The sequence below is a fragment of the Martes martes genome, assembly GCF_963455335.1.
Source record: "Martes martes genome assembly, chromosome: 4".
Classification (NCBI taxonomy): domain Eukaryota; kingdom Metazoa; phylum Chordata; class Mammalia; order Carnivora; family Mustelidae; genus Martes; species Martes martes.
In genome coordinates, this window is record NC_137891.1 from 37,716,775 (window position 1) to 37,728,530 (window position 11,756).

The 11,756-nt window shown below is 48.8% G+C and overlaps 1 protein-coding gene across 2 annotated transcripts; it reads right to left on the reverse strand.

Annotated features, from left to right (window-relative positions):
- Positions 1 to 1,839: 1,839 nt before the first annotated feature.
- On the reverse strand, positions 1,840 to 9,596 carry OSR2 (odd-skipped related transciption factor 2). Of its 2 annotated transcripts, none has more exons than XM_080802240.1 (4): positions 9,215 to 9,596; positions 4,364 to 5,130; positions 3,188 to 3,287; positions 1,840 to 2,416 (listed from the first exon to the last, which is right to left on the reverse strand). In XM_080802240.1, the coding sequence occupies exons 2-4, from the start codon at positions 5,017 to 5,019 to the stop codon at positions 2,234 to 2,236; spliced, it is 939 nt and encodes a 312-aa protein (XP_080658366.1). In that variant the 5' UTR covers positions 5,020 to 5,130; positions 9,215 to 9,596; the 3' UTR covers positions 1,840 to 2,233. The 2 variants fall into 2 exon arrangements, with proteins under 2 accessions (XP_080658366.1, XP_080658367.1); XM_080802241.1 differs by having other exon boundaries at positions 1,843 to 2,334.
- Between the last annotated feature and the right edge of the window lie 2,160 nt (positions 9,597 to 11,756).

An 11,756-nucleotide genomic window follows, 5' to 3' on the forward strand; every position in this document is an offset into this window, starting at 1 on the left:
CTGAACCCTGTGCAATGGAACTCTGCAGCTTGCAGTCAGTTGGGGTGGGTGGGGAAACGAGACTGACTACATAGAAAATGCCTGCAGGATTAGGGGAGCTCTAGGGACAGTCAATGTGTAACCCTGCCCTAAAGTATTCAAATCTTCTGTGCCAAGGTGGGCAGGATCTTGAGAGAGTAGAGGTAGGGAGGTCACTGAGTTAATTCTGTACAAACACAAGAAAACAAACAAGAATTTCAGTCCTCTAAATACCACACACACATGCACCCTCACACTCCTTCCCTGCCCCCTCTCCTCGGTGAAGGTTTGGGCCCATCCCATGTTGAGAAATGCATTTGTGTGAGTATTAGACACACAGGCTTGATGAGTGGACACTTTGTTGGAAAGAATACATCTCTCATGAGAAGCAGAAGTGACTTCCAGCCAGCTCCCCTGAGAACAGAGTAACCACTGAATCTGGAACACTTTTTGAAATCTCTTTGTAAGTTGTACTGAACAAGGCACCGGTGAAAAATTTGGAGTCTAGTCCTTAAATCCCCATGTACCGGGGTGCCTGGGTAGCTCAGTGAGTTAAAGCCTCTGCCTTTGGCTCAGGTCATGGTCTCAGGGTCCTGGGATCGAGCCCCACATCAGGCTCTCTGCTCAGTGGGGAACCTGCTTCCTCCTCTCTCTCTCTGCCAGCTTTTCTGCCTACTTGTGATCTCTCTGCCAAATAAATAAATAAAAATCTTAAAAAAAAATAAAATAAATCCCCATGTACCATTCTGGAGAATTCTAAAGTGCAAACATAGGACATGTTACCCTAAACATAAACATGCCATCCAACACAAATATAAAAATGAAAAAAAAATCTGAGAGTACTTAATTCACCCTTTTGTTCAGTATTAAGCCTGTGAGTACCTACTAGGCTACTGGGCCACGGGTTCCTCTGATGTTCTTCCTTTAATTCTAGTTATTTCCTGTCCAGCCTCTGCCTATTACTACAGTTTATCTGTGTCCAAAACTTTCCACCTAAATCCTAGCCAGGTCATCTGTCATGATATTAGTGTCACATTCCCCAGGAACCATCTGGGAAAGGTTGAAATGCCTCAGAAGATTATTATATGCTTGCCATGAGCTCTATACAGAGTACCTATACTTCTGGCATTTTCCCAGGGACCAAAGGCCAACCAGTGATAGAGACTTTGCAAGTGACCCAACTCACTTTGCTTTGCAGAGAAAGCTGAACCTTCTAGAAGAAAGCATCTCCATCATAGGAAAAAAATATTTTCACAGCTAAGTAGTTCCTCTTTTCTCCTCTTATCTGCTATCTTCTGAAGGTTGTACCTTCCTGCATTCTTCTATAGGAGGATTATTAGGCTTCTCTCCTGAAACCAGGATAAAGTCTCTGTCTATAGGGCTAAATCATAGTGTTCAAAGTCTAATGGTAAGAGAAGTTGTCCATCATAAACTTTGACACTAGGTCAAGGACTTTTCTCACCTTGTGCTTTCAGGCAGGGCAGTCTTGGAGTTGGGTGCTATTAACAATGATCATTATATTGCTTTTATCTGAAGGAATAATCCACAAAGAATTAGAATAAACAAAAGGGAATAAAACCTTAAGGGTATCAATTTTAATATCTTCAAAAAACAAAAATTCCAATTCCAAACCATCCAATTCCAAAATGCCACAATACAGAGAGGGAAGAGCTGAAGCTTCAGTAACAGAATTGTGAAAAGTCTTGCTTTAAAAACTTAGGGATAGAGAACACCCTCTATACTGAATATTTTGGAGGCATTCTACTCTTCCAGAACCCAGAGGAGAAGCAGAGTTAAATAGCAAGACACTTTTGCAGAAGTGTTGAAACAAACAAGAAGGAGTTTTATTTTGGAAATACACTCTTTAAAGATAAATTTGGCTTCCATTTTCCATATCTAGGTGCATCCAACAAGATACAAAAACAAACAAAACAACAAAACAAAGACCCACGACATTATGTACAGAGCTCTAAAATGAGCTGTGAATATCTACAAGAACTAGCATATGCTCTTTGTGAAGGGATGTACTTGTGTGGCTTTCTACAGTTCTCAGTCCTTGAGAAGAAGGGTTAACTCCCCGGGGCTGCAGGTGCGGCTGCAGCAGGGGAAGAGCTGGGGTCTGTAAGGGGTTGGGGGGTGCAACCCCTGGGTGGGAGGCGTGGAGAGGTGTCTGGGGAGGGGAGCAGCGGCGGCATGGGACACATCCTGGGCTTCTCTAGAAGTCCTGCCGCGGGGTGTGAGTCAGGCTGTGCCGCCGCAGATCACAGTTTCGCCTGAACACTTTGCCGCACTGCTCGCAGCTGTAGGGCTTGATGTCTGTATGGGTGAGAAGGTGAGTTTTCAGATTACTTCTCTGATTAAAGGTTCTTCCACATGTGGGACATTTGTGTGGAGATTCCTGTTCAGATGTGAAGCAAGCAAAGGATTAATCCTTCACACCACCACCGTACCCTTCTCAATAGTTTCTGTCTTATCGGTATCACAAGCGTTAACATAACACGCGCACGACAACAAAAGAGGGGACTTGCAGGAACAAATCTGGCTCCTAATCCTCCAATCGCGAAAACACACACGCAGGCACACACAGGGGCCCCGATTACACTGATAACTGCTGGTGGCCACCCCGGTGGGCTTTGTGATTTCCAGGTCTTTACATTTCATCACCGTGTCACAGGCAGGAAAAGGAGGAAGGAAAAACTCTAATCCTCTCTTAAGGAACGACATTCTCCCGGGCAATAAGGCTCCTCTTTGCTGGAAAATTAAACTATTCCTCAATGTTCAGAAAACTACAAATTATGAGGCCCCTGGGAGAAAGAGCATATGGGATTTCACCATGCCTCCATTATCAAAATTACCTTTATTTCCTCCCAAACACGAAAGCTTTAAATGCAGGGCAGATCAGATGAGGGAAAAATTAATTCTAAAATTAGGATTTAGAATACAGAGAAAGGTCTTTTCTTTAAGAAAAATATAATCATGTTTTGTGTTAAGTAAGATTAAATTTGGGGGGAGGGATTATAAAAAAGTTGAGTGCTGTTTTCCCCACTTAGAAAACTAAATCTAAACAGAGCCTTTCAAGAGAAAGAGCCTGCCACAAAACACCTTCGTAAGGAGAAAAAAATCATAAAACGAAACCAGCCATTGTCTTTAAACAAGAAAACAAACTTACCTGCATATGTAAAGTTTTGTGAACTGCTAGAGTTCTAGACTGACAAAATCCTTTCCCACACTCCTGACATTTGAAAGGTTTTTCTTTGGAATGGATATACCTGTAAATCAATATAAAGTTTCATTGAAATGGTTTTATGACCACGGTGAGGAGTTTCTTTTGACAGTTACTCTAGAGGAAGTCGTGAAAAGACAAAAGAAACGGGAGTCCCATTATTTATGTTTTCAGATTGTGTTTTTTTTCCCCTGTGTAATTCTGTTTATGGTTAACCTCAACTAACAGATTCTTCCAAACATTCACCGGAGGCTGGCTTTATCTACACTTGATCGCCCTCTCTGGCTGTATTCTGGAGCTCAAAATCCTGCTGAATGTGTCCTTCCTGGTCTCTTCGGCTTTCTTTGGTACTTAAACTAGCCAAATCAGGATGTTAGGCAAGGTCGAATTCAGGGCAACTGATTTTAGCAAATCCCTAAATAGCCACGGAAGATCCCAACCGAAGTCTTAACCCTGTGGAACAGCAGGCAGAGTCCAGAGAAAAGATAAACCAGACCTTCTCCTGGGAGGTTTTCACCCGATGAAAACACTTATATTATAGTATTTCTTCAGTTGCCGTTTAGGAATGCAGAGTTTTAAGGTCGTGGAAGGGTTGTGGGGAACTGTTTCTAAATTCAGTGATCTCAAGACCCTCATAAATAAAATAAAATAAAGTTTGCCTTGGCAGGCTCTGGGGTGCACCTGGGGGTGGGGAGATAGTGAAGGGAGGGAACCCAGTGAAGGTGGCCTGAGAACATTAGAAATGGTCTGACTGCAACCTGGACTAATACCCACCATGGGGAGGTCTTTGGGGTCCCTGGGCTGTACCCGCTCCACCTCCCCAACAGCAACTGGGAGAAAACTGGGAAACACATCTCAGGTCCAAGGCTAACCCACAAGATTGCAACTGCCTAAAGATGAGAAAAGGCCCTCCGAATTCTAAACAAGGACACCGGTAAGAGACAGCGGAGGAAAAAGGTAAATGTTGGGAGTTAGTTGTAGGTGGCCGGGGAGGGCCTTTGGGGATATATTCTAGTTCAGAGGGGATTCTAGTTCCAGGGGACCCCTAGAATGTCTCTCAGGACTCAGTACTCTCGACAAAGTCGTCTTCCCTTCCGAGGCCAACCTCTTTCCCCACCTCACCTGTGATCCCGCAGGTGATCTTGCCTCCGGAAGGCCTTGTGGCAGATGTCACACGTGTATGGCCTCTCATCCGTGTGGGTCCTCTCGTGGATGAGCAAGTTGTAGGATTTGGTAAAGTGTCTGCCGCAAAACTTGCAGATAAACTCTTTTTTCGTTTTGGAGGGCAACCTCCCTCGGGAGGGCTTTCTGTCCGGAGTCAATTTACTGAGCCCCGAGATGGGGCTACCCAGCCCCGGGCTCAGCTTGGTCAGGTCTCCCATCTTAGGGGGATCCTCTTGCGTGGCGGCCACCGCCAAGTTGGCAAAGTCAAAACGGGGCCGGTCCTTGTGCAGGGCTGGGAGGACGTGGGCAATGGCTCCCTGCTTGGGGTGGAAGAGGTGGGTGGTAAAGGGCAGAGCCGGGAAAGGGAATCGCGCATCCACGAGGCCCTGCGCCGCCGCCATCTCGGTGATGGTGGAGCGGGTGATCTCGTGCACGTTGGGGTACCCCAGTGTCCAGTGGTTCATGTGCATGGTCTGCACGGCGCTGAGACCGTACAGGCCCTGCAGGTGGTCCACCGCGGCGGGAAAGGTGTTCACGGCCTGCAGGAAGGAGTAATTGGTGAGCTGCAGCGACGGGTGGAGCGGGATGGGCGCCGGCAGGGCCTTGCTCCCCATTCTCCCGGCTGTTGGGGGGCGGAGGGAACCGCCCCTTTCTTCCAGGACTTGGAGGCAGGTGGGCGTGGGGCTCCGGTGAAAACCCAGAGGCAACAGCACGCAGAGCAAACCCTAAAAATGGCAGGGGAAGAGGGAGAGTTGTGACTTTTATCTAAGGCCCCTCGGCCCGCCCTTTGGCGCCGGCGAGGGTTACCACACCTTCCTTCAAAGTCTTCCTCCCCACTCTTCTCCAGGGTCCCCAAAAGGAATGGCGAGGGAACCGCAGAGCGCCTGCCAGGCGAGTCTGCACCGAGCTCGGCCCCGGGGCCAGGGTGTCAGACGGGACAGGAAGTGGCCTTCTGGCGAGCGGGTGCCCCGCGTCCCAGCAGCCTGTATGTGGGCACCCACGGGAAGGTCGGAATGCCAGCACGCAAGGAACGAAGACCCGGGCCTCGGGAGAAAGAAAGGTGGGTGGTGGGGGGGCGGGGGAGTCCTGCAGCAGAGGCAGCACCCACTTCACCCCAACCACCCCACCCTGTGCGGAGAAGCTCAGGCAAACCCTACGGCCAAGACGCCAGCACCCGCAGGCCTGCGGCCGAGTCTCTGTTGCCGGGGCGCTTCCGAGCTCCCCGGGGAACGATACGGAGGGTCCCTCCTAGCCGAGGTGCGGCTGCTCCTCCTGCAGCGCCCCCAGCCCGCTGCCCCGCCCGGTGGTCGCCTTTCCCGCGCTTACCCCCGCCACGCCGCGGGTGCCGGAGCGCAGCCCCCGTGAGCTCTGCGCTGCAGGGCCCTCGGGCCCTCGGAGGGGCCAGTCTCGCCCCGCGCTGACCTCGGAGGTTTTCTTTTTCCTTCCTCTGCCTCAGTCCCATTTATCAGCGGTGACGGGCCGCAGGAAAGAAAAGTGACACCTCTGGGGCCGGGTTCAGCCTGGAATTGCCCCCTCCTCCTTCCCAGGGGCCGTTCCCTCCCACCCCCCACCAAGATCCCTTCCAGATGGTTCAGGCTCCCAGGGGGTGAGTTGCGGTGGTGTGGAATAGGGGTGGGTGGGCGGAGAACCTCCCTGAAGTCCGAACCCCTTCTCCCAGACAGAGCACCAAGCTCTCGGGAGTCTGGAGCGGCTTCCCAGCCTGGCATCAGGAGCCGCTCCTGCACCGGGGAGGCCTCCGGGGAAGAGCAGAGAGGAGTGGAGAGGAGAGTAGGCTCCCTGAGGAGGCACAGGAAAGGGGCAGCCGGGGAGTCACAGCGATCGTTTGAGCAGGTACTGTGAGTCTTTGACCGCCTGGAGGAGGGTCGTTTATTTGCTCAGAGACGTGTGCGGCCTGGGGCCTAAGCAGGGTGCAAGGGCTCGCATCTCTCTGTCCCCCAAATAACAATAGAGAGGTCTGATTTCAGACCCAGGTTCCCCAGGACACCTCACCTGCATTCAGGGTGGGCCCACCTTTGCCCACTTCCAGCTGCCTTTTAGCAATGGTTCTGCCAGCTCTACCGACCTGGGCCTTGCCTCTGAGGGCAGCTCCCCAGGTGCGGGACTCACAGCTAAGTGCTTTCCCTGGAGAGGGGCCGGCAGGCCAGTTAGAGCCAACGACCTTTCAGCCTGGCTTCTGAACCCAGCGGGAAGGTGGGAAGGTTTGTCCAGTCTCTAACCCTCTTCACCTACCCCTTTGCATGTCTGAATCTTCTATAGGGCGCTGTGAAGTGTTGCCTGGGGCTCCTAGGGCTGACTTGGGGGACTGCGCTAATAACACAGAGCTCTGACAAGGCAGAATTTGGTCGTCTCAGTGAGGCTCACACCTTCTCTCCCTCCTCTTCTGTTTGGAATGCTCAGAGACAGGGATTTATTAATGAACCGCTTCTGCCTGGTGGTATTTGGTCTTCCCAGACTGGGAGTTAATGAGAGGTGTGTAACAGTCAGAGGGGCTCAGTCAGACCATTCAACCGAAACCGTAAACCTCCATTAGTAATAAACTTTCCCACCACAAATCACGATTCATTTTTGTTCAGTGGCAACCCTCAAGCCCTCCTAGAAAGGCAGGGAAAAAAAGGTACCAACATTCCTGGTAATCTATCTGATTATTTCCTCTTCCATCAAAAATAATAAGTTATGCTTTTATTTCCTTCTTTTTGTGTAATGAGGATTTTCCAGAGAGTCAAAATATTATCTTCTCCCTAGAGTTAAAAAGTGGTCTCCCCCATAGAGGGGAAACTGAAATTAATATTTGGGTGTATTTCTAGATTTCTTAGAAATAAATACAGGAGGCAAAGTAAGACTCCTATCTCTGTTATGGGGGTGGGGTGGGGGGACAGGGTGTCAATTGGAGAAATATCCCACCTGTGATTTCCGTTTTACGTGCACAAAGTGAAATCTGCCCTAAACTTTACATGTTAATTATGCCAGCAGAAAGTTGAGTGCCATCTCCCTTCCCTTTTCTTCAAATGGTTTATAACACAAAAATTAGCAACTCTATTACAGTTCAGCTCAAAGTGGCACAAAAGTGTATCTCATAGTAAGTTTTCATTTTAATTTGCAGGACAGAGATCTTCTTCATAGAGGAACAGCAAACCATTGGTGACTTCAACCCTTTTACAAATAGAACAACTCTAAATATTCACCAAACACTTTTGCCATAAATAATTACAGAATTTAGATTTCCACTCTTCCACTGAGTTGCTAGAAACGTATGTCAAAAGATATTTTAAGTCCCTGCAAAAGATCTAAAGTACTTTCGTTTTGTCTAGAGTTGAGCATGTAATTCCCACACTGAGTTTCAGGCAATAACAGCGGTCATCATCCTTTGCTGTCAATTCTCCACTACCCCTTTTCGGACCATTGGTTACTTTTAATTTTACAAGGAAAGAACCAATGAAGACATTAATATTTCAGAGGAACTGAGACTAGTTTTCTCTCATCAGTCTTCTTCACAGGGATTTCCAGGCATGTACAGAAGTTTTGTAAAATTTAGTTCACTGGTTGTCAACAAGTAAAAAAAAAAAAAGTGTACATAACTAATTTCAGTTCAGTGAAGCTTTCAAAACGTTGGAGAAAAAAAGGTACGCGGTAATTTGATAGAGTCTTGCTCTTTGGTAATGCTGTTATTACACTGAGTTATCTAAAAATAATATACAGTCAGGGGTCATCTGCTAAAACCTGTGTGTTGGTGTGAGAGAAATGACTGATGGATCCATAGACCCGCTGAATTTCAGCCCAAGCCACAGTGGAATTTTTGCATAAATCAGAGCGAAAGTCTTAGTAGATATAAGGAGATCATTTAAAAAGTAATAATGATGGCCAGCATGGATCAGGTGAACAGAGAAAAACAGCCGCGAAGTTCCTGCCCCTTCGCAGCGCCTCTGCCTTCCCAAGGAGTTAATTAAATTAAGATGCCTTCCGCATAATCTGGGTTCTGTTTCTCTCTGCTCCCTCGCTCCCCCTGCGTGAGTAATTTTCTTGTTCTGCTCGGGACTGCAGTTCGTTCAGCAGAGAAAGTAGCTGTCTGTGCCGTTTCGCTGCGGGAAACGCCAACCCTCTTTTGTTCTCTGCTAACAGGTAGGGAGACAGATCTCGCGCTCCCTCCACAAACACCTTTTTCTCCCTCCTTCCTGCAACCACCACTCCTTTCTCTGTAGCTCTTACTCGAGAATCTAAGCGTTTAAACCCCAGGGGAATTTGCCTTCTGCATCACCCCCCACCCCCACCCCTCGGCCTAGGTCTGGAGGGTGGGAGGGAAATCAAAAGGCCAGCAACAAGGTTGGAGAAATTACCTAGGTCTGAACTATTATTACTTCCTTCTTGAAATGCGCCGGCTAGGCAGGCAGTGTGAGCCCTGGCGCGTTGGCGCTGCGCTGCCACGGCTGCCCCGGGACGGGTGGACCAGGAATACTACGGCCCCGTCGGAAACACCACGGGATCAGGGTTTTTTTTCTCAGCGTACGTCGATCAGTTTTTATAAGAAGCCTTGCTGAATGCTTAGATTAAATGTCGCAAAACAAAACTAAAAACAGTACATAAAAGTGTGTGTCCTTAAGTGTTAGGCGGGAGTGGAGTGCTGGGGATCCGATACAGTGAGAAACACAATGCCCCAAGATTGCATCCGTATGATTTCTTTTCACAATTTCTGAACGTGCGGCACGCCTGACCGAGAATCTGAGTGTCCCCTGCACCCCCTGCACCCTTTCTTCCTTAAGGCGGCTGCAGCTCCTTCCCAGAGCGGACACTCACCTCCCTCTGAAGGGTCCGCCCGGGCAGCGCCGATCAGACCCGGCCCAGGTGGTGAGGCGCGGAGCTCGGAAAGGTCATTGGGTCCACGCGGGGCAAACTTCTTTTTCCGAGCGGAATCCCGGGAGCCGCGGACATGATCTGGAGGACGGCGAGCAGCAAAAGCGAGAGCGGATCCTAGCCTTCGTCCGGGTCTGTGGACGTGGAGTTTGTAAAGCTCGGGGGTTGTTGGAGCCGAAGCTCAGCGCTCGCCCGGAACCCCGCGCCTCCGCGAGCCTCTCGCCGCCGACTCCGGGTAAGGTCGGAGCCTGCAGTCTCGCAGGGCCATCACCCTCCAGCAGCGAGCGCTCCGAGCTCTGTCCCCGCCCGCGTCCCTCCCCAGGCTGCTCGCGGCCAGGAGTCCCGGGCTTTAGTAGCAGCCCCGCCTCCCCTTCGCGCGGGCGTCCTGCGGCAGCGCGGGGCCCACGGAGCCTGGCTCCGCCTCCGCGCCCGGCGCCCGCTAATGGTCCACTCTGTTTACTTGTGTTTGGATAGCAACTGAGTCTTAAAGGCACAGGTTTCCTCGAGGTTTCCCTGCTCCAGAGATGAGCCGAAGGTGACTCAGTTCAAAACTCACACATAAGCAAAGCCCACCCCCTTTTCCTTCTCGGTGCCACTTTTCCTTACACTGTTAGAAACTGAACAGCTGGTTCTCTGCTTCCTGAAGACCCTGCAGAGAAACCCAAAGAGCATTTTGGAGTCTTATTTGACGCTCTCGCCAGATTAATTTCCACATCTTAACACGTTTAATATAACCATCTTTTTCGTAAAGTCAATCAGTGCTAGACTGGATTCTCCAAAATGTATCACATTTCCCTCAATTTTAAATACAGCTTTGTACATACTTTTTGTCAATTATGACTATATCTGTAGTCTGCTTTTGTTTGCTGTTTTCAAAACGAAGTTTGTTTTTAGAAGTGACAATAGACTAATTCCGTAATTACTGCAAAGACATACGTGGGATGTCCCAGAAGAAATTTCTTCCAACATTTAAGGTTTAATCAGCCAAGGTACATTTTATAAGCAGTAAACCAACTTGGTCAAAGGGTGGGCATCTGCAATCCATTGGCAAACAATAAAGACTCCATCTGGAATGGGTGAAGAACAGTCATTTTAAAATTTTAGGAAAATTCTATTGTAGCTTCTCAAACATGTTCATCTTCATTCCCAGCCCAAAACAAAAAACAAAAACAAAAACAAAAAAGAAACACTTCATTGTTCAGTCTGGAGGAAAGGTAATCGAATTTGGTGTAGATACATTTTACAGGTTCTTCTAAAGCCTTGGTCCTGTGTGAGTCTAACTGCAGAACGCACTTCAGCTACGCTGTAAGTAGGGTGATCAAGTGACAGAAAGGGAATGACACACTCATTTAACAGCCTCTTTCCAGATGAGATCTGCGAGAACAACATTGAGCAAAACGCCCTTCGTCCCAGACGAGTCACCAGAGGGGATTTGCGTTAACCCCCTGGCAAGTTCACGCTTTGAGGGGCGCAAATCTTCCAGCCAAAATGCTGTACAATATAAGTGTTCCGTCAAAAGATGGTTTTGGATGTGCAGCCCCAAAGGACAATTAAAATAATCTCATCGTGCGGGGGTAGTGGATAAATACAAGCAGAAGACTAAAACTTGTCAAAAGGTTAACCAGTGACTGCTGAGCCAAGCAGAAGCTACGAGATATTATTTTATTAAGATACAATTCCTTCTATTTTACTTATGCCAAGATGGATAGAATTTTTCGTTCCTTTGGTAAAAGGTAATCCAGGGATAGTAGATCCTTTTTTCCCTTCTTTCCAATTTCAGTTCTCGAAGGTTAAAAAGTGAGCTTGGGATGGAGACCCCAGTGTTTAATATATTTCAGTATTTAAATGTTTAAAAAGTAGATTTGACAAACAGTATGGAAGTAGCAGAATGCCTAAGAGTTCAGGGGTTTAAAAAAACAAAACAAAACAGGTTTTCCCTAGTGGGTTCTATAGGGTTGCTTTCATTTCAGCGCTCAGTCCTGAGCTCCAACTACCGGGATGCCTGTGGTCCCCTCTCTCTAACCACCTCATTCCTTCCGCAGCTTTTCTCAATTTGGAAAATTTGGAGGGAACTTTCTCTTCTTTCAGATCCCTAGGACACACACTCCCGGGGTGGTGACCTGAAGAGTGTTCCTACACTTCGTATTTCCTCTTCCAAAGTGGAAGCAACCCCCCAGCGGCAGGTTTCACACCTTCCCACCCTGTACGTGTGTGCGCGAGGAACCGTCTGCTTTTCCTGCGGGGTGGACAGAATTTCCAACCACGCACGATCTGCGCCCTCTTTCCGCAAACCTTCTGAGCCCAGGTTTTTTCATAAACGTGTTTGCCTTGCCCACCTCAGCTTGCCAAGGTCCACAGTGGAGTCTGGGCTACGTTGGCCCGAGGGCTGCTGTTGCTTGAAAGGTAGGAAAGAGTCCACGAGTTCCGGGCTTTGGGGAAAACGAGGGGCGGGTAGCACCTCTGCAGCCTCCAGGCCCCACTGCCG

Bases quoted from the DNA above. Each gene is read 5' to 3' on its own strand.
- OSR2 (XM_080802240.1), bottom strand. From the start codon at position 5,019: ATGGGGAGCAAGGCCCTGCCGGCGCCCATCCCGCTCCACCCGTCGCTG. The intron at 3,288-4,363 runs GTGAGGTGGGGA...ATTGATTTACAG, and splicing joins GATCACCTGCGGGATCACAG to GTATATCCATTCCAAAGAAA. The intron at 2,417-3,187 runs GTAAGTTTGTTT...ACATCTGAACAG, and splicing joins ACAAAACTTTACATATGCAG to GAATCTCCACACAAATGTCC.